Source organism: Pongo pygmaeus, chromosome 10 (assembly GCF_028885625.2).
Source record: "Pongo pygmaeus isolate AG05252 chromosome 10, NHGRI_mPonPyg2-v2.0_pri, whole genome shotgun sequence".
Lineage (NCBI taxonomy): Eukaryota > Metazoa > Chordata > Mammalia > Primates > Hominidae > Pongo > Pongo pygmaeus.
Window position 1 is genome coordinate 123,231,311 of NC_072383.2, and position 21,190 is coordinate 123,252,500.

Below are 21,190 nucleotides of genomic sequence, written 5' to 3' on the forward strand. Positions count from 1 at the left end.
AAGCACCCCCAGGCGCCTTTGTCCGGCTGTGAGTTGTGAGTTCCTGCAAGGGCTGACTGGGCTCAAAGGGCCCTGGACTCCAGGAGAGTGGGGGAAGGATGGGGAGCAGATGGGAGTAGGGGGTGGGGGAGCAAGGGGATGGGGGAGGTGAGTGGATGGGGGAGGGGCAAGGCCACTGGTGGGAGACGATGGCAGGCAGAACCCATGGGTGAGGGGCGGCTGGGAGGTGAGGGGGAGGGGCAGGTAATGAAGGCAAGGACAGATGGCCGCAGGCAGACGGGCTGGGTGGCGCTGGGTGGAGGCTGGGAGCGGCTCTGTGGTAGGGATGTCGCCCCAGGGGATCAGCAGGGAGAGATGGCAAGAGCCGAGGAAGCAGGGGGTGAGGGGGAGTGAGCAGGACAGGGGGGCTGTTTGGGTGGAAAGAAAGAGAGGGAGGAAGAAGGAGGGAGGAAGGTGTAGAAGGAGAGAAAGAAGGGGAGGAGGGGCGGAAGGATGTGCTGGAAAGGTTGGGCGTCAGGGCAGGGATGCTGGCTGGGGTACCCGAGGGGGCAGTGCCCGAGAGGAGCTGGCATCGACACCAGTCCCAAGCCCAGACCCAAGTGCAGGCGGCCCAAGCCCCAGGCCACAGAGACCCCCTTCGAGGCCAGCAGGGCCCCTGTGGCTGAATCTCACACCCCAGGAGGACGTGGTGGGGCTGCAGCCTCAGCCATGAGTGGCCTCGAGAGTCCCCACAGGGCTAGCCACAGGTCTCCCCTGCCATGCAGGCCCTGGAGGGCAGCCAGGACTGGAAGGAGCAAGGAAAGAGGAATGTGCCTGGGGGAGGGCGCTCCTGCCAAGGGCACAGCCGGTGCAAAGGTCCCCAGGTGGGAACGTGCCTGGCGTGTTTGAGGAACTCCAGGGTGGCCTGGGAGGCTGTACGTGAGTGGTTGAGAGGGCTGGTGCAGGGAGATGAGGTCAGGGAAGAGACGGGGCTGGATCACGCCGGACCTGCAGCCCGTGGCAAGGATTTTGGCTTTTTCCTGCTTGAAACAGGAGCCATGGATGGTTTGGAGCACAGGGGGGACACACAGGGGGACGCAGTCGTCTGCCTTTATAAGAGCACTCTGGCTGCTGCTTGGAAGATAAACTGAAGGGGGTAGAGGGAGGCAGGAGCGGGGAGACCCAGGAGGAGGCTACTGCAAAGTTTCCGGAGAACAATGATGAGCTCAGGCCGGGGGTGGCCTCAGGTGTGGGCAGAGGGCTGGAATTGGGATATTTTAGGGCAGAGGTGTCAGGATTTGCTGATGGACTGGAAGTACGCAGGAGAGCAGGGAGGTGGCCAGGGTGGAGTCCCTGAGTGCCAACAAGAGCACAGCTGCATCCGCCGGGGGAGGTTCCTGAGCAGGCTCTCAGGCGCATGCGGTCTGTTGGCTAGGAGCTCATTAACTGACCTCCACTTTCCTGTGACAACTTGGTGAGGCAGGGGCTGCCCCAGTGGCAGGGAGGCCAAGCCAACCAACAACCACACAGACACCCCAGCCCCTCCCTCCCCTGGCCCCAGAGGCAGCCCTGTGGGTATCTGGCAGGTGTGCAGGTGTCGGGGGCCACAGCCACTCAGAGAAGGAGGGGAAGCCCGGCCATCCCAGCCCCAAGACAGCTCCCCCACCTCCTGCCAGCCCAAGCCCACCCCAGGGATATCCCAGATTCCACGCAGGTATCCTCTCTCCCCAAGAGAAGGCTGAGTCTGGCCCAGGTGGCCTGGCCCTGCAGCCAGACCACCACCCATGCCAGCTCACGGGTGCCAAGCAGTTCCCACGCATGGGGCCCACAGCCGAGCCCTCTACCCACATGACCAGGTGACACCCTGCCCACAAGGTCCCAGATTAGTGAGGAAGAAACAGGGCTCAGAGAGGCGCAAAGGCAGCACAGCTGTGGAGGTGGGGGTGGTGGAAATCGCACCTGGGTCACCTGAGGGCAGATGGACGGAGGGCCCTGGGATAAGTGAGTGCCCAGGTGAGGCCTGGGCCCACCTGCAATGCCAGGCAGCCCCCCTATGGAGATGCAGACGAGCCTAAAGTTGTCTGGCTCCCCTGCCCAAAGTGCATCCACAGTCCCTCAGGCCTGGGTGGCTACAGACTCAACCCACGCCAGCCCGGTGCCACATGGTGGCCCAAGGAGCAGCCAGACTGGGCAGCAGAAGGAGGCTTTGTCACTCTAGGGGTCCAGGCCATGTCCTAACCAAGCACCGCTCCTTTAGTGCTGAGCCAACTCTGTCCCATCTCACTTTGCGGGACTCTGGAGTCTCCCCTCCCTGACTCTTAAGAATCCAGAAGCCCCAGGTGCCTGGCAGAGCCCTGAGCTGTCCACCTCGCGGGCCGGGGTTCAAGGCCCAGGGGGCTGCCTGCTGTGCAGGGCTCGAGGCAGGGGTCACTGGGCTCCCTGTTCCAAGCAAGCACGGAACCAAACAACCCACCCTCGAGGAAGCTCTCAGAATGTGCTGAAAGCTGACCACCAACCACACGACAGTCCTGACCCCCATCGAATGGCAGCTCTCTGCTCCACGGCACCCCAGGCCCTCCCATCCCAGCTCTCCCCTCCCTCATGCCAGCTGCCCCGTGACCACAAGCCTGTTCCTGCCCCAGGGCCTTTGCACTTGCTGCTCTGCCTACCTGGAACACCTTCCCCACTTCTTCCCACGCTCTGGCACCTCCAGAGACCCGGCGCCTGCCCTCTTCCTGCCACCCAGCTCTGTGCAACCAGTGCTTGGCCCACCTCCAAGCCTTTGCCCGAGCTGCCCCCTCCCTGCACACCTACCTGCCACCTCCCACCCAGCCCAACCAGCAGCAGAACCTCAAGCGGCAGAGGAGCTCCCAGCTGGGAGCCCAGGCTTACCTTGGTGAGGTCTTCAGATCCCGCAGGCTGGCCCGCGGCCAGCAGGGGTGACGGTCGCAGCAGAGGGTCAGGCAGCAGCTCTAGCCGAGGGCGCTTGCTTTCAATGAACTCCATCTCTGACTTCCCCAGCTCGGGCAGGTATGAGTGGGACTCTGGCCGCAGGTGGAGCTCCTGGGACCTGCGGGAGGCAAGGCATCCAACGTCACACAGCAGATTGCGGCTCTGAGAACTCGCGAGGCCCCAACCACCCTCTGCGCCGAGCATCTACTATGCACCATGCTCTGTATGATCCTGCATGGAAGGTGTTCACAGAAGCCCACCTCCCACGGTCCCACAGCAGGGCAAGAATCCAATGCAGCGCTGCCTTCCTTCAGGTCCACATTCACCGAGGACATTTACAAGGAGGGAGTGCACTACAGTGGCACTGGAACACCCCAGAGTGACTGCCCCTCCCTCGCCACGGACCACCCCCACCGTCCCCACCTGGGGCTGGCTACAATGCAGAATCTCTAATACCATCTGAGGCCTACTGAGTCAGACTCTGCATTTTAACAAGATAGCCGGGTGGTTCACAGGCACAGTCCGTCCGGGAAACGCTGTGAGCCTAACGCAGATAACAGCACCCGTGATGCCATTTCCCTCTCACCCACACAGGGCAGACATCGCTGGCCGATCGCAGAACTCCTGCTGCTGAACCTGGCCTAACCACCTTCTCAACTCAGCCCAGCAAGCCCAGTGCAGAGACTGGAGCTGCCCAGCCTCCCCAGCGACTGGCTCTCCTGAACCCTCCTCCGCAGTGTGCCTAGAGAGGGCACGGCCTCACCTAACTAAGCACACCCCACAGAGCTGGGACTCCTCCACCTCTGAGGCTCCAGCCATCACCCACCAGAAAGAGCCTGAACATGGGCCTTGCTGAAATGCTTTTCCCGGAGGCTAAGCAGGGAATCCACAGCTGTTCCCCTCCTGCACAAGCCCTGCCTGGCCTGGCCCTCACTGTCCCACCACTGCACTCCCACCCCAAGGCCTCTGCACCTGCTGGGCTCTGCCTGGAGCATTGAGACCTCAGGCCCTCCATGTGAGCTCCTCCCCTTCAAGTCGTGGTGCAGATGGCGCCTCCTTGTCCCAGGCCAGATCACACCACACCCACCTGTCTGCTCTCCCTCCAACGCCCTCCCACACGCTTGGTGACAACAGGTGTTTCCTGGCCACCTCCCCCACCCTAGAATGAACGCAGGGTGGTTCACCTGTCTTGTTCATGGCTGTCCCCAGGTACTGGTGCACAGTAGGTGTCCAATCAGTGCCTGTAGACTGACTGAATGCTGCCCACTGCAGCACGGGCTGGGGCCGTGTTGCTGGCCACCCCTGGGGAGCGAGGCAGCCACCCCTCTGTGCTCACCTCCCTGGAGGGCCCTCAAGTCCTTGTCCCTCCAATGCTGGGTCCCAAGACATCCCCCTCTTCAAGGCCCAGAACCTAGGGCTTCACCATTACATGGGGCTTGGCAGGAAGCGCATGGTGTTTTCTCTTAAACATGATAGCAGCACTGCAGTGGCTCAAATAATGTCCTCCCAAAATCCACGGCCACTGGAACCTCAAAATACAACGTCCTCCCAAAATCCACAGCCACTGGAACCTCAAAATATAACGTCCTCCCAAAATCCACGGTCACTGGAACCTCAAAATACAACATCCTCCCAATATCCACGGCCACTGGAACCTCAAAATAAGACCTTCTTTGGACCTAGGGTCATTGCAGATGGACTTAAGCTAAGATGAGGCCATCCTGGATTAGGATGACTGGGGTCCTTGTAACACAACAAGAGAACACAGAGACAGACAAGGAAATGGCCACGTGAGACAGAGGCAGAGGCGGAGATTGGACCGACACAGCCACAGCCGAGGAACGCCTGTAGCCCCCAGAAGCTGGAGGAGACAGAAAAGCATCCTCCCCTCGAGCCTTCCGAGGGGGCGCGGCCCTGAGGACGCCCTGACTTCAGATCACGGGAATGCACTTCTGTGGCTTGAAGCCACCCAGTTTGTGGCACGTTGTGATGGCAGGCCCAGGAAACCAATCCAGGATCAGAAGGCACGCTGCTTTGGCCTCCCCTCCTCCAGACACCTGCGCCCACCTGAGTTCACCAGCCCCACCTGCTCTGGGGCCCTGGGACACCTCCATGGTACCATGAAGGGCTGGGGCCTGGTGCCTCGACTTCTAGTCCTGGCTGAGTAAACAAGGGCCCATCCCTCGACCTCGCAGCCTCAGCTGCCCCATCTGAGAAATAGGCACAATTCCCCACACCTCAGCCGTCTCCAGCAGAAGCTCCTAGAGAAGGTGGGAGAAAGAACGTGGCCTACCGATCCCAAATGAATGCATGGAGAGCTGGCTCTGGCCCAGCCCTGACCCTCCCCTTGCTGTAGTCCCTCCAGCTCCCCACCCAACCTCCCTCCCACCCCTCCCCCCACCTCCCTCCCACCCCCCCACCTAACCTGTTCATTCCCCTCCCACCTGGATCAAGGAAAGTAAGGCTGGCCCGGCACAGGCACACACCAGAGGGCGTCCTCTGCCAGCTGGAGAAGAAGGAGGAATGGGAGGGGAGGGCAGGGAACCCAGGGGCACCAGGTGTGGACTTGAATCTTTCCACAGCAGCCCATCCCTGCTGCAGCCCAGCTTGGAGGTCCCCACTGCTGCCCAAACCCACAGAGGCCACTGAAGTTCCATGCTGGAAGTCCGAGGGCCACGTGGCTCTTCCCTGCTCGTCCCCATCCTCACCCCGAGTCACGGCCACACCAGGTCAAGGGTGAACACACGGCCCGACATCCCCTCATTTCACAGGACCCTGTGTGCTCCTGCTCTGCCACGGGCCTCTGCTTCTCCATCTGAGAAGGAGCTCTCACGCCCTGGACAGGGAGGCAGCAACTCTCTTCTCACCGTTCATTCCCGGGCTGGAACTCGGACAGCAGGGAGGGCCTCCGCCGCTGGGGCTGGATGATGGAGCCGGGCGACAGGTGGGAGGCATAGTCGCGGGAGTGGTGCTGGTACTCCAGGAGCCCGACATCCTGCAGGAGGGGACAGAGGAGCGGTGAGCACGGGCGGGCACACTGGGCAAGGCCGTGGACTCCCTATTCAGGCTCGCTCCTGCCCTAGGCAGATAAGCCCAAGTCCTGCAGGGAACCTCAGGGACCGTCTGGCCAGAGGCTACCCCTGGGGCCGAACGCCAAGGAGGAGAAGGAACACAGACAGCTGAACGGCCCTGGGCTGCGTCCTTCCCACACAGCATCCCAAGGACCCACGATCACGCCCACCTTCCAGATGAGACCGCTAAGCCTGGGAGGTCTGATGGGGCTGTCTGAGGCCACAGGCTAGTACAGGTCTGGAACCATCCTAACCACGGCCTCTGTCTGCCGGCCACGCTGGCGTTGATTGGGGGGCCAGAGTAGAGGAAGCTGTCTTCGCTTTTCTACCCTCCCACCCCATCCTACCCCTGCCAGGCTGTGGGTCCCTCCAGCCTGAGGAGCTGAAGCTTGGAAATGCAGGCCTGGGAAGACAGGACTGAAGGTGCATACGGGGCAGCATTATTTGTAAAAACAGAAATGCATTTGCAGCAACAACTGAGAAAAGGCTCAACCTAGATGCCCAGCTCTTGGCAGGGTGGGTAAGTGATGCCCACGTAAGGGAACGAGGCTCGGGCCTCACTTGCCAGGAGAAGGATGGATGGTGGCAAGTGATGGTGACAAACACCCGACAGCCAGCGAGGCCCAAAGACCAGGTTTCAGAACGAAGCCACCCCTGACCCCAAGCCCGCCCTGTAAAAGAGGAACTCCCCCTCGTATCACAGCCAGAAGGGTAAGCCTTAGGCAGACCCTCCTCCTTTAATAACACGCCGCCATCCATTTGACAAAGACTCTCCTTGCCCACACCTGAGTCAAGTTCCTCTGACCCATCCTCTCTCCACGGGACCTCGGCCTTGGCCTTGCGGGGCTCTGCCCAGCTGCAGGAATCCTGCTAAGTCAGTCTAGAGGAACCCCCCACCCTCAAGCGCTCCTCTTAGTAATTTTCCATCCACTGACCCCTCCATCTGCCCTGCAGCTAGGCTATGAGGCCCCAGCTGTCTTGGCCGTATTTGGAGCTGAGCCCGGTCTCTCTCCCTCATTGTGACAGTCTTGACGCTGATAGCACAATTGTCCTGTATAGTCTTCCTGCTTAACAAGTGTCCAAATACTTTTTTCTTTAACACATTATCCATTATCATAGGGGGGAAAACTCAATATCAACAAATTAGATGTATACCAATTGCCAAGTACACCCAGATTTGAGAAACATTAAACTGTTTAAAAAAAAAAAAAAAAAAGACAGGAACAAGCCTCTCAAACAAAACAAGACAGGCTTCACTTATGCACCAATTCCCATAGATTAGTTCTGTCTGCCTGGAATACTCACTTATGCTGTTTGCGGCAATCAGTTAGTGATGTCTGACACAGGTAAGGCTTTAGAGAGTGGGATTACAAGTGACTTCGTTTCTTCTTGGCACCTTTTTTTAATTTTCCCAATTTTCCATAAAAATCTAGTCACTCTTTTGTTGTCTGGCTTTTTCAACAAGGCAGTTATTTTTGCAAAGAGAATCAGAGACAATGCCAGGTAGGTGCGTTGATAATGTATCTGTTGCAGACCCAACAAAATCAGCACATAAGAGCCCGGGAGCCCAGAGGCCAGGAAGAATGAGCAAGCGGAATCCATGGGGACCCTGGCAGCCTCAGAAGCTGGAAAAGTTGGGGAAAGGACCTCCCTGGACAGTCCGATGTAGATTCCAAAAGCTGCAAGGCCTCCAACAGAAGGTGTGTCTTTGGCCCTGTTATTCGAACCCTCTGAGCCTCAGTTTCTCCTCTTTGAAACGGGTGCCCAGCCCAGATTAAAGGACGCCTGCACCTCCTACACTCACCTCCCTCACCTCTCTGAGGGATTCCCCCAAGGCTGAGAGCAGCCTCCAGAAGGCAGAAAAGGCACGAGCCTCCTCCTGCATCCCACAGTGTCTAGCACAAGACTCTAGGTGCTCTCAGTGGGAGGAGAAGGGAGAAGACGGGGCTGGAGGGAGGGAGTGGAGGAGGCCACCGGGCTGACGATGACGCAGCTGCCAGGCAAAGACCTCGCCACACACACAGAGGTGTGAGAAGAAAGCAGCAGGCCTCGCAGTCTGCCAGGAGGATCCTCTCCGCCCAGCTCTCCCATACCAAGGCCAAGTGGGCAGAGAGGCAGGGCGGATGGTCCAGTCCCTGGGAAGAGGGCCTCGGCCAGATAGTGCCCACAGCAGCCCACTATGGTGGAGGAGGCCCGAAGCGGCGGCTGGAGAGGCCTCTGCATGAACCCTTTGGCCTTCGTTTCCCAATTTAGGAGATCCTCCCAGGAGCATCTTGGGGGCCGTTTCTGCCCAAAATCTGTGGGCATTTTGTTACTGGACCCTAAACCCTGGGAGACACTCGGTCCACACTGGCCCCCACCACTAAGCTTGAAGCAGGTCACCAGGGTTGAGCCTGGGGACTCCCCCGACAAGAGTGCCTGGAGGCTCTAGGGGAAGGCAAGAAGTGGGGAGGCCCCACTAGAGAAAGTGACCCGAGGTGGAGCCCAAGGGATCCCATAAGCTGGAATACACCCAGGCTGGAAACCACCTCGCCATGTCTCCAAGCAGGAGAGCTCCCCACGTGACAACATTAATCATAAAAAACAATAATACCCCCCAGTAATAAATTGCCTGTGTGCACCTGCAGCTAATGCTCTAAATATATTAGTTAATTTCATCCCTACAGTAACCCTGTGAGGTGGATATTACAAGCAGCCCCACACAAAGATGAGAAAACAGAGACACAGAGAGGGTAAGTGGCTTGTCCACGTCACACAGCAATAAGGGGGTACGTTCTGAGATGCAAGGCAAAGGCTGAGCTGGCTTTCTGAGGAGGGACAAGAGGGGACGGTCCCCAGGCTCTGAACCTGTCCCTGTAGAACAGCAGCAAACCTGACTTGGGGAGAGGGAGTCTGACCCAGCTGCTCAGAAAGGGAGGCAGGAAAAGCCCGTTCAGGTGATGCCCTCTGGCCTCGGAGGGTCCTCCCTGACCATGGCACCTCTGAAGCTGGAAATCAGGGCCACCAATAAATTACACCCTTAAAACTCCTGGGGAAGGTGACAGGCCACCAGAAAAAGCCGTTCACCCACGAGGGAATCCCAGCTGGTGCCTTCTTGGCTGGGTCCCAAGGGTGGGGAGGAGTGGCTGGGGGCAGAGAGGAAAAAGGGGCTAGATTCGGGGGGATGTTTAAGCATGGACTGGGAGAAGTTCCTTTGTGGGAGAGGAGTGCCCCTCTCTGGCCCCTGGATAGGGCTCCTTACTCCAGAAGTTGTCAAGGGAATGCCTGGGACTGCACGCTGAAAGCAAAAGAAGAATTCAGCCCGTTCCTAGACCCTGGATTCATGGGAAAGCAAAGGAAGAATTCAGCACGTTCCTAGACCCTGGCTGCATTCACGGGTCTCTCCTGGAATGATGGCAGCTACAGTCAAGAGAGCTCCCACCTTAGGACCTTTGCACATGCTGTTCCTGCTGCCTGGAACATTCCTCAGCCAGATTCCCACATGCCTGGCCCTCTCCCTTCCTCCAGGTTCAGCTCCAAAGGCAGCTTCTCAGTGAGGCTCCTCCCCAACCCTCTAATTAAATCTGGGCTCCCCCAACCTCAGCCCTTCCCCTCGTCTCCTTCCCAACTCGCCATTCCCCACAAGGAGGTCAGCTCCCTGAGACAAGGATGCTTACCTGTTCTGTTCACAGCTGCACTGCAAGGGCCTGGAAGAGGACAGGCCCGAGAAGCCTGCTAAGTATTTGCCCGATGGATGGATGGATGGGATGGATGGATGGATGGATGGATGGATGGATGGATGGATGGATGGATCTCCCAGCATGGGAGCTCCAAATGATGAATGAATCTCCCCCAGCATGGGAGCTCCCACCAGCCTCTCTCTTTTGAGGGCCAAACCATCCCTCCACAGCCTCTTAAGAGCCATCACCAAGCACCAGGAACTGAGCTGCAAGAGGGGCCATGAAGCTAACAGAGGGACCTCCCAGGGCACTCAGGACACTGCAAAGCCTCCCAAGTCTAGCCTCTCCCAGTGATCCCCATGCGCCCACCTGCCCCAGCCTGGTCCAGGCAGTCTCCAGGGTCTGGGAGCCTTGGCCCAGGGCAGTACTACTCCACCAAAGGTCTGCAACACTGCCAACTGCAACAAAGTGGGTACAGAACATGACAGCATGCAGACCCCTGGCATTGGCGCGACCCTGGCATCCAAGGGCACAACCAACTCTGTCTGACCCTGCCAGACGGGGCCTGACTGAGCCCCTGCGTCTGTGCAGTGGGACCCCGTATTGATTTGTGACAAACTGGAAATGAAACAGACCGGTCCTTCCCATAGGGAGTCTGATAAGCACTAATCTAGGCCAAGAGTCAGCACACTAGGGCCTAAGGCCAAGGCAGCAGCGTCCAGTGTCACAGGCGCAGGGCACGCCCACTCCCTTGCGCCCTGGCTGAGCTGCTTTCACACCCTACGGGCCGCGAAGGGCGGCTGCATGGCCTGCAAAGCCTGACATATTTACAGAGAAGGTGTGCTCACCCCTGCCCTAGGGGCAAAGCCCAAAGTGTACCCTTGGGGCAAGACAGAAAAGGCTACTAAAGGCGATGTTGTAATAATAGCATCATCATCATTACATTATTGATTATATCAAATGTCTGCTGACTCTGTCCATACCCTGTGCGAAGGACTCTGCACCTATCAACTAATTGGATCCTCAAAATCTTAAAACTATCCTTGCTCAACTGATGGGGAAACTGAGGCATGGGATAGTAAGGCCACTTGCCCCCTGTTTCACAGCTAGGACATCACTGGGGCAGGATGTAAATGCAAGCAATCTGGCTCCAGAACCGGTGCTATGAACCAGTCTTCAATACTGCGGCATAGAGAGGTCAAGTAACTTGCCCAAGGCCACACAGCAGAAAAGAGTCATGCTGGGATTCAGACTCTGAGTCCCTGCTTTTAACTGCATTCGTTTAGCCCAAAGTCTGGAGGAGCTCAGGAGTGTTCAGGGGTCCCAGAGGATGTGAAGAAGAAGGCAGAGGGCTGGGCCACAGAAAGCCTGAAAGGAGGTGGGAGAGGAGGATGTGTTGATCTCTGGGAAAACAAAAGCTGTGAGCATTTTGTTACTGGACCCTCAACCCTGGAGACCCTCGCTTCCCCAGGACCCTCAGGGAGAGACACAGGGTCCTGCTACTGTCACGGAGAGAAGCTGGGCCCGAGGATGGAGAGAATGGGGCACAAAGGGATGCAGCATGTGGGACGCGGGAGGGCAGGGGTGATGCAGATAGAAGCCTGGAGCATGGCTGAGGCTGAGTCAGGGAACCTGGGGGCTTTCCATGGTCTCAGGGTCCAGGCCTCTGTCTGCAAGCACCCTCTAAGTGAAGCCTCCTGTTTGGGCTGTGAATCACTCACCAGCAGCCCGCAGATGACGCCAGGGCAGAGCACGGGCAGAGGCAGCGGCTTCCACGGCCCGCACCATTCCACCACCGGCTCGGCATCCACGGTCCTGTGGTTCCCCAGGGGGAAGAGGCCCTGCTTGGGTCTCCTGCCACCCTTCCAGGAGGAAAGAGATGACCACCCCGCGCTTGCTGCGTGCAGACACTGCCACCGATGCGCAGACCCACCAGGACACCGGTACTGCAGGTGGGGAAACTGAGGCTGTTCCACATGGCTGTGAGCGGGCCAATGCCACTCAGCAAGCTGAACACGGAGAGGGTTCGAAGCCACACTGAGGTCTTGCAGGCTGCAGGGAAGATCTGCCATCAAAGCAGCCCTGTGCCCAAAGCACCAGGAAGAGGACTCTCCAGACAGGAGGGGCTGTCCCAGGAGGCAGGCCTGTTGGGAGTATGTGTGGGGGTGACCTGAATCTGGGAAGGTCACTGAGGCATCCCGTGGATCCCAGCAGAATGGCCTCAGCTACTGTACAAGGAACCAGGACAGCCAGGTTCCCGCCACTGACCGTCCCCTTACCCGGGGGATCTGTCTTTCTGTGGCTTGATGAGGAGCTCACGAACGGGGTAGTATCTTTCGAACTGGGTCTTGCCCGTTAAAAGGACAGGAAGGGTTTGAGGGCTGAGAGGCTGCCAGGGAGGGGCCTCCAGATCACAGCCCCCAGCTCACCTCCAACCCGCAGCAAGAAAGCGGCTCCACCCTGCAATATGCCCAGGGCAGCGGGGCCCTTCTCAGAGTGCCCAGAACTCTTCCTCCTGCCATTCAAGAGACAAGCAGGATTCCCTGGATGGGCAGCCCTACCATGAGGCAGGAGGGTCCGATATGGGGCAGCTCCCCCAAGGAGGAGCACACACAGGTGGCCCCTGCTGCCCCCACACAAGGACAGATATGTTCTCACCTGTGGCTGCCAGGCTGGGCCCCACTAACTCCCTGGCCTCAGCCTCCTGCCTAGAGGGGGTGGTGAGTGCTTGGCCCTGTCCACCCACATCCTGCGTCACTGACAGCCCAGCAGGAGAAGAATGGGAGGTGTCTAGGGTCAGCCAGTGACCCCGAGGGCCCAGTTGGGGCAAAGGGCAGGAGGGGTGGGAGGGCAGAGGCCACAGCAGCCTGAGGACTCCCGCTAGGAGCGGGGTGGGGGCGGTGGAGAAGAATGGGAACCTCCACAGGACAGGACAAGAAAGCAGAAGCCAGCGCCCCCCAACCCCGGCCCAGGGCAGGCAGATTCCCCTCTGGGCAGCTGCAGGTACAGCAACGAGACCAAGGAACGGCAGCAGCAAACGGACAGAGCAGGCTGGCCCTGAGCCAGGAGCCATCTTAAGAACATTCAGCATAACCCCTTTACCCCTCGTGAGAATCTAGGAGACAGGTACTCTCAGTACCCCCGCTTTATGGGTGACAAAACTGAGGCTCAGAGAGGTTACGCAACTTGTCCAGTTTCCTACCCTGTGAAATATTTTCCCATTGACAAAATACAGAGCATGATAGTCCCACTCTGGGGTGATCAGGGGAATGCACACAACCATATACACTCAGGGCTTCGAACAACATTTGACTCATAGTAGGTGCTCAGTTAACAAGAGCTCTTCTTTTTATTGGTGGTGGTGACAGATAAAGACGATGACAAAATATGAAATCATTTCCTACCGGGAGTCTATTCCTTAGCCCCAGGCATGTAGTAGGTGCTCAATAAATAGAGGCAAGGAGGAGTGGGGGGACACAGAAGCTTGGAGCCCCGATGCTGTGGCAGCCTCCCCACTTAGGGCAATCGCACCTGAGGCCTGTGATTTAACCTCTTGGGCCTTGGTCTCCTCATCTGCAAAGTGCGATGAGAGCGCGAGCTGCTCTTTCACAGGGCCGCCTTGGAGAATGCAATGACTGCCCAGGGAAATGCCGTCCTAACAGGGATCCACAATGCACCCACTGAGGACAGCTGACTCTGCAAAGCGCCCCAGGGGCCCAACCTACAGGACGCCACTGTGTCAGGGACTCCCCCAGGCAGGGCCAGTGAGCTTATATGCAAAACCTTCTGCTCACTGATGGAAACGTCCTCCCACACAGCTTCCTTTCTGGTTCTCACAAGAGGGGACCACACCAGCCAGGCAGGACAGACACACGCACACACACACACACACGCACCGCCACGGTGGCCGACAGAGTCAACTTCACTCCAGCTGTGACCTCCAGGCCTCACATCCCCTCAATCAGCAGCCAGGAGGTCACAAGGGGGAGGCCCACAACTCTAAAAGCCGCTTGGCAAACACCCAGAGACATGGTATATAGCAAGCACCCCATAAATGCCAAAGGAGCGAAACCAAGGTCCATTGTCCTGGCCACACCATGCAGTGAGAGAAGAGGCAGGAAATGGGGCCCCCGCTGGGAAGTGGGGTGGGGTGGGTTGCGGCTTAGGAGACCTGACCAGGGCACACATGTGGGCAGGCACTAAGTCCCACCTGCTCCCAGGGCAAGCCATCTGCCCTGGCCATGAGGCGGGCTCCCCAAAGACACAGCCAGCACCCTGGACCCTCATGTCAGGGAGGCAGAAACACAACCTGTGCGGGGCCTCCTCATCTCAGAGCCTCGAGCCTCACCAAGGTGAATACACACAGAACGGGAGGACAGGAAGGAAGGGGGGCTGTGACCTATCCGGCCCCCTTGCCTCCTGGAAGCCACCCCAATCCTACCCAATCCTGCGGCAGCGGGGGAGCAGAGGTGAGGCTGGGCTGCAGGAAAGTCAATACAGCAGGAGCTCCACATTCGCGTGCCAATCCCACTACCAGTCAAGAGAGGGCAGAGCCCCAGCTCAGCCTGGCCCCAGCCTCTATCTTCCCAGCTTTAAAATGGGAGCAAAGAGATTTTATCAGATGTTCTGGAAAAGGCTTCAGACACCAGGAGTCTCTGTGGCGGCCTCCCCTCTGCCCTGGGAGGCTCAGAGCCACACGAGCCTGTCTCCCAGGAGAAAGGAAGGGGTGAAGACTCAGTGAAATGGAAGAAGGGTCTCAAAGGTAGCCCCAGGAGCACACACATGCACCCCCTTACCGTGTGCGTCCGGGCAATCTGCACTGGATAGGAAAGGCTGTGGGGCGGGTAGCGGGGCTCAGTGGCCCTCCACGTCTGTGCCACAGGCTGTGTGGATCCCGACATGGTGGCGGGGGTCGGTGGGGGGGCTCCCAGGCCCCAATAAGCTTTCTCTTAATCACCACCAAGGATTAAAAGCCAGTCCTCGTCATCAGCTCACGGGCCACCCCGTCACTGGCAACTGCGAGAAAACAAGAAAAGAAAAACAAAATCAGCCACAGGGCAGCTGGCTCCTCCGAGTCGTTCCTGTGGTTCCGTGAGGACACGCAAGCACCCAGGGGCCTGCCTGGACCCTCCTCCATCCACTGCCACACTCACCTGCTCTCCGGCAGCACAAGGAGACAGGCATAGCGTTCAAGGTCCCTCCGAGCCATGCAAGCCATGCAAGGGACCAGAGGCCTCCTCCCCACCCAGGCCCTCACCCGGTAGGCACAGGGACTCTGCACTGCCCTCACCACCACCCAGATAGCTCCCAGCCCCCCTAAGGCCACCCAACTTCACTCCATGGTCCCCAGGTTTCTAAGTCACAGGGCAGAGTTCCCAGAAAGCACCTGTCCCAGGAGGGGCGGCCGGCAACGGGGACAGCACACACCACTGTCCCGGGCAGCAGGGACCAGGGCCAGCTCAGGCGGGCCACAGGCCACAGCATGACCTGGGCAAGGCTGTGACCCTGTGCAGAAGGCTGACACCATGACATGGGGCAGGACTGATATGAGGTTAGCCAGACGCAAGCTAGGAGGTGGGATTAGGACACGGAGCGCTACACCAGGAAGAGCCAAGGGCAGAATGACAGCCAGTCGGGCCCTGCAGCCTAGGGATAGGTACCCCAAACGGCTTCTGGGGCAGATACTGGAGCCTTCCACGGGAGAGGATCTACTCATGGCCACGCCAGAGGAATAACACGAAGCGGGCTAGCAGCTTTACAGATGGAAAAACAGCCCCACAGAGAAGACACGGGCCAGCCAGGGAGCCACGGGGGCCCCTACTCCGAAGCTGCCTTTGCCAGGAAACCCCTAAGCCCCCCCACCCCCAACAAGGCTTCTCCCCTTTCTCCGCCAGCCACAGCTCCACGCCACCTGCTGGGCTTACAACAGGGTCTTATCCCAGACCGAGACCCCCTCCACACTCTCCCTGAACCAGCCCCTCAGAAAAGGTGTGTCCATCGGGTCCTGCCTCATGCAAATCCCTCTCCAGCACCCCCACAACTGCACACATCCCCCAGAGCTGAGGGAAATGCACCCTGGCACCGGGACCCAGCGCCTGGATGTAGGCCTCCAATGGCGGAGGACTGAGGCTGCATCACACGAGGTCAGGGGTCAGGAGGGGAAACAGAGCATACCCAGCCCTGCAATTTCATCAGAACACCCCCTCCCCCGACCTGAAGAGGGTAACCGTCCTTCTCCAAGCAGGAACGCCCTGGAGGCCTAATGTGGAGGGGCACTGGGAGGAAGGTTAAGTTTTGGGGCCCTGACTGCCTCCCAGGCCCCACCCCATCTCTCATTAGTGTAGACTTGACCCTCCCTACCTCCCCAGGTGCCAGGGATGGTCATGTGACCCAGTCCTGGCCAATCAGAGTCCTGCATGCTTCTGGGCCAGCGACTGGCTCAGGGATGAGCCTGTGACCCAATAGGAGTCAATGAGAATCTGCCTTGAGACTTTTGCTGCTCGAACCAGGAGAAAGGGGCTCTCTGCTGGGGATCTAAGCTGGGAATGAAAGCCTGGAGCTCTGGGAGCCACCATGCAGCAGGAGCCTGCCTGAGACCCACGCCCACCGGCAGGAAGGCAGGGCGAAAGGGCGGTAAGAGCGGGTTGTGTCCGATGGTGGCTGGAGGCAGGTCGAAGCCTGCTCACTTCATTAAGGGAGCCAGGGCGCTCCTTCTGCGCGTTTTGTCTTTGGCAGCCCAAGCTGGGTTTCTGTCACGTGCCACCAAGAGTTCGGGCTCACGCAGGGAGAGGAGTCACACAGGAGGCCACCCTTCAACTGGCTGCTGTCCATCCTTCAAACACAGAAAAGCCGAGGAATTCCGGAGCCAAGACTGACACATCTACCACCACCTCAGTCCTGCCTGCGTGGGCTTTCCCAGCCCCGAGACAGGATGTACGGCGCAATTCCCGTGAACATGGGAACACGTCCTGCTCCACCATCGCTAAGCTGCGTGGCCTTGGGCAAGTCACTTGCCCTCTCTGAACCTCCAAACACGCAGTGTTCCCTAAACATCAGACATTCATGTGCCACCCCCGCGTAGGGACTTTTTTATAGAGATTACCCAGGCCACAGCCGTCTAGCCCCGGGCCTGTCACTTTCATTCAGTTAGGTATAACTTTACTTACAAGAGAAGCTTATTATCAGCATAGGTATACAGAAACCCAGTACTAGGTGGAATAAATAGGAAGGCATCGGAATCACAAACGCGCTCCCACACACATGAAGATGTCCGTGCATATTCCGACTGCCTAAGTCCTCCTGCGAGGACCCCAGGAAAGGCCAGGTGGCGGACGGCAGGCACTCAGTAGCTCCCAGCACACAGTAAGTGCTCAGCAAACCAGAACGCCTAATACTACTGTCACCAGGACTGTCAATAATGCAGCTGCAGCCCAGTCACCAGTGACGCTATGATGGGGAGGCAAGGCACTGCTAGCCCTGCCTGGCCCCAAGAGCAATGAGACATCCGTTCTGCAGCCGGAAACAAGAGTCTGGCCCTGGGAGAGAGAACAGCTGCGGCCGCCGGGACCCAGCCCTGTTCTAAAATTCTTCTTGCTAGAGCTCGGCTCAAAATCTGCAGACCCTGGTCATCTCATGCAGCAAAGCAAATTCTATTCCCTTCTCTCCAGGTGCTAAACAGTTCCCGGTCTCTTGGAGGAGATGAGGCCATCACTTCTGCAGGGTGCTGTTCCCGAGGTCTGCCCCTCTTCCAAGGGCACCATGGGCAACTTCCAAATTGCTATTGGATTTTGAGTTGCACAAGGTGGCCGAGAGGCCTCATTTACCCACAGCTTTTCTTTCCTCCTTTGCCCAGTAAGATGTGTGCCCCTGACACATGCTCACCATGGTGCACACGGGCACCAGAGACCAGGGAGGGTGACACCTTCCTAAAGCATCCCACGGCTGGCTGGCTTACCACTGCCTGGGATTTACACAGTGCCCACCCCGGAGCATGGGGCTGGAACCTCGGCCCCTCACCTACCAAGGGGTTTCCCCCCACCACCCCCAGCCCAGCATCCTCACATGCCGATGGGGCCTGAACAGGGAACAACTCCAGTAACCTCGTGCCACCCTCACTCACCACGAGCTTAGGAAACCCAGTTTCCAACCCCTCCCGACCTGAGCCACATTTCCTGCCAACTCGAAAAAAAACAAATGTTAGGGAAACGGTTTGGCGGTTCCTCAAAAATTTAAACATAGAATAACCATATGACCCACCAATTCCATTCCCAGGCATCCACCCAAAAGAACTGGAAACAGGGACTCAAACAAAACACGGTATGCATGTTCATGGCAACAGAATTCACAGTAGCCAAAAGGCAGACCCAGCAAAAATTCCAGTCCATCCGTACGATGGAGTATTACTCAGCCATAAAGAGGAACGAAGGACGGCTCTGTGCTACACCACATGTAACCAGAAAATGTTATGCTGAACCAAAGAAGCCAGACACAAAACCGCCACGAACTGCATGACTCCATGTATATGAAATGTCCAGAACAGGCACATCCACAGAGGCAGAAAGGAGACTGGTGGCTACCAGGAGGGCAGGGTGAGGCAGGAATGGGGCCTGCTAACGGGTACAGGGTTTTACAGGGCAGTGATGCAAAGGTTTTGAAACTTGATAGAGGAGGCGGGTGCACAGCACTGCCAATAGGGGAAAAAATAAGCTTTGACTTTTCATCAGCAGGTTTGGAAGTGAATGCCAAAAAAAATGATGACATCATTTCCTCAAAGATGGGGGCAGGAGAGGATGAGGGAGCCTCTCCAGGGTCTCCAGGGTCTGGTCCTGGCCAAAGGAGGTTCTGAGGATGGATCCAGGCTGGAGTGGGAATTCAGACACAAACGCCCCGTGTCGCCGCTGGGTCTGGCTGCGGTGGGGTCAGAAAGGGTGGGCGGCATTCATTTATTTACATACACACTGGGGTCTCTGCTGAGCCCCGGGCTAGCGCTGGGGACTTCTTGTGAACCCAACGGGGTCCAGGCCCTGGAGGGTCTCAGGCCAGGGGCTCTGCCCAGCCCTGGGAAGAGTCAGGAGATATGAGGAAGAACTTCCAGAGGGTGAAGGAGAGGGGATGGAGTGCTCCAGCAGGAGGGGGGTGAGCACAGGCTTGGGGGTGAGCCCCCACCAGGAGGTGAGCACAGGCCCAGGGGTGAGCGAGGGCCTGGGGGTGAGCACAGGTGCCGTTTATGTTTGAGAAATTCATTGAGTGAATATGGGGGGAAGTGGGGACAGAGTCACTCAGGGCCCTACGGGCCCAGGTAAGGATGGATTTTGTTCTCAGGGCAGTGGGGAGCCACAGAAGGTGGTTGACGGGGAGAGTAAAGGGTCAGAGTGTTTTATGAGCAGGCATTGGGGGGAGCAAGAGTGGATCAGGGAGACCTGGGGAGGCTCCTGCAAATGTCCAAGAGAGGGGACACTGGGGGATCAGGGCAACAGCAACAGAGAAGGAGAAATGGGCAGGTGGGTGAAAGTCAGAAGGGAGGCTGACTCTGCAGGCCGCGGAAAGAGCTTGCTACAGGAGTCCCGCGCCACAGGCCCGCTGTGAGGACCCTGTGCCTGTGGCATACCGAGAGGTGCCTGGGGAACAGCAAGTGCTCAGTCATGCAGAGTCAGCGGGGTCAGGCCTCCGAGGAGAACAAGACGGTGCCTGGGTGAGGTCAAGGGACTTGCAGATCTCAGGTGGCCGGGATACTCAACGGGGACACCAAGGGCCCAAGCAGGCCTCTGCACATCCAAGCCACCAACCACAGCCCCAGGGCCCCTGCTGGCCCCTGAACTAGCTGGAGGAGGGCTGCAGATCCCACACAGGCAGGTGGAGGGGCTCCCCATGCACAGCTGCAGGGGTCTGTCCCTGGGCAATGCCTGCCAGGAGGTAGCAAACACACAAGTGCCCCCCGCCCCCACTGCACTCTGCCGGGCAGCACCGGGAGCCAAGTGGGCCACATTCCCTGTTCCCTGACAGTGCAGGCTTTGGTAAGGTTTCCAAATCCACAGCAGAAAGCTCGGGCCATGAGCTCTGACTGGCCGTCCGCCTTGCTTCCTGCTGGGCCCAGAGCCCCTTCCGGTCGGTGCCTGGCACACAGTAGGTGCACGATGAATGACTCTGCCCAGCAGAGGTGCATGCCAGCAACGCAGTGATGCCAGAAACCACCACACCTGTGTCCTCTTCCCACCTGGCCGGGCAGAGGCGCCTTTCCGGGAGGCCCTGGAAGCTTCCATGGGGCCTCCCACCCCTGCATTCCTCTCTAGCTGCGGCAGGATGAGGCCACACCGAGACACATTCCATAGATTTTCCGTGTCTTGAGCGGCCTGGTTCAGACCTGGGGAGGGTGGAATTACAGCCTCAGGGTGAGGGGCAGGCGGGGGCTGGTGGAGGTGTGGGAGCTACGGGATGTGCCCGGAGCGCTCAGCCGCGGGCTGTGGGGAGGATGAAAGGCACGCGGGGCTCTCTGCGCCACACGTGCCTGAAATGTTCTGGGAACTAATGGGTGCTGACACTGGAAGAACCTGTGGCAGGTGGGGGAGCCTCGGGATTAAAAACCAGCCTGCCAGGCAGAGAGCGCCCACGGTGCACGCGCGTGCGCGCACACACACACACACACACACACACACTCGACAGAACCCTCTGATACTGAGAAGCCCAAGGCACAAAGCCCTCCTGGGGTGGGCGGAACCTCGGCGGGAACACAGGCCGTGCCTCCACTGTCCCAGCCTGGCCCAGTGAAGACAGACAGGCCCCGGGAGCCCTGCAGCTCGGCCACGTTGGCCTCCCTCACCGCTCAATAGGTATTTGCTCCACTCACTGCAGAATAAGCACTTATTGTGTGACAGCCACTGAGAGGCACGGCACCTGGCACACACCAGGCGTATTAGCGCCCTCGGCTGCCCCACCACAGACTGCGTGGCTTCAAGCAGCAGAAATGGATTGTCTCACTGTTCTGGAGGCCTCCAGTCCAAATCCAGGTGTCACCAGAGCCCCACGGCCTCTGGGGGCTCTGGGGGAGGCCCTTCCTGCTTCCTTGCTCCTCTAGCTCTGGTGGCCCCCCACAACCCCCGGTGTTCCCAGGCTTATAGATGCATCATGCCAATCTCTGCCTCTGTCTCCACGCAGCCTTTCCACTGCATCTCCTGTCTCTGTCTCCCCTTCTTCTAAGGACACCAGTCATATTGGATCTGGGGCCCTCCCTTATCTGGTTGTGACCTCATCTTAACTAATGAGATCTGCAAAAACCCTTTCCAAACAAGGCCGCACTCCCGGGTTCCAGGCGGACATACATTAAGGGGGATCACTACCTACTCCAGGAGGTGCTCCAGAAATACTTGTTTTGATCACTGCTGTATCCCCAGAGCCCAGCACACAGTAGGCATCTAATAAATATTTACTAAACAAAACCACTGCAGCCAGCCTGGCCCGAGGAGAAGCCGGCCCAGGGGAACTCTGGGACAGCGGTTCTGGGATGTGTGCACGAGACGCTGCCGGGCACCAGCT

The 21,190-nt window shown here is 58.5% G+C and overlaps 1 protein-coding gene across 50 annotated transcripts in view; it reads right to left on the minus strand.

The window, feature by feature from the left end:
• The window catches only part of NCOR2 (nuclear receptor corepressor 2), a 246,677-nt gene that overhangs the window by 156,708 nt on the left and 68,779 nt on the right, over positions 1–21,190 (minus strand). For all 50 annotated transcript variants that reach the window (XM_054444031.2, XM_054444024.2, XM_054444029.2 and 47 more), the window contains exons 3-5: positions 14,458–14,677; positions 5,799–5,926; positions 2,872–3,049 (exon numbers count right to left, since the gene is read on the minus strand). In XM_054444031.2, the coding sequence (XP_054300006.1) occupies positions 2,872–3,049; positions 5,799–5,926; positions 14,458–14,562 (411 nt within the window). In that variant the 5' untranslated portion in view covers positions 14,563–14,677. The remainder of the gene's footprint in view (positions 1–2,871; positions 3,050–5,798; positions 5,927–14,457; positions 14,678–21,190) is intronic.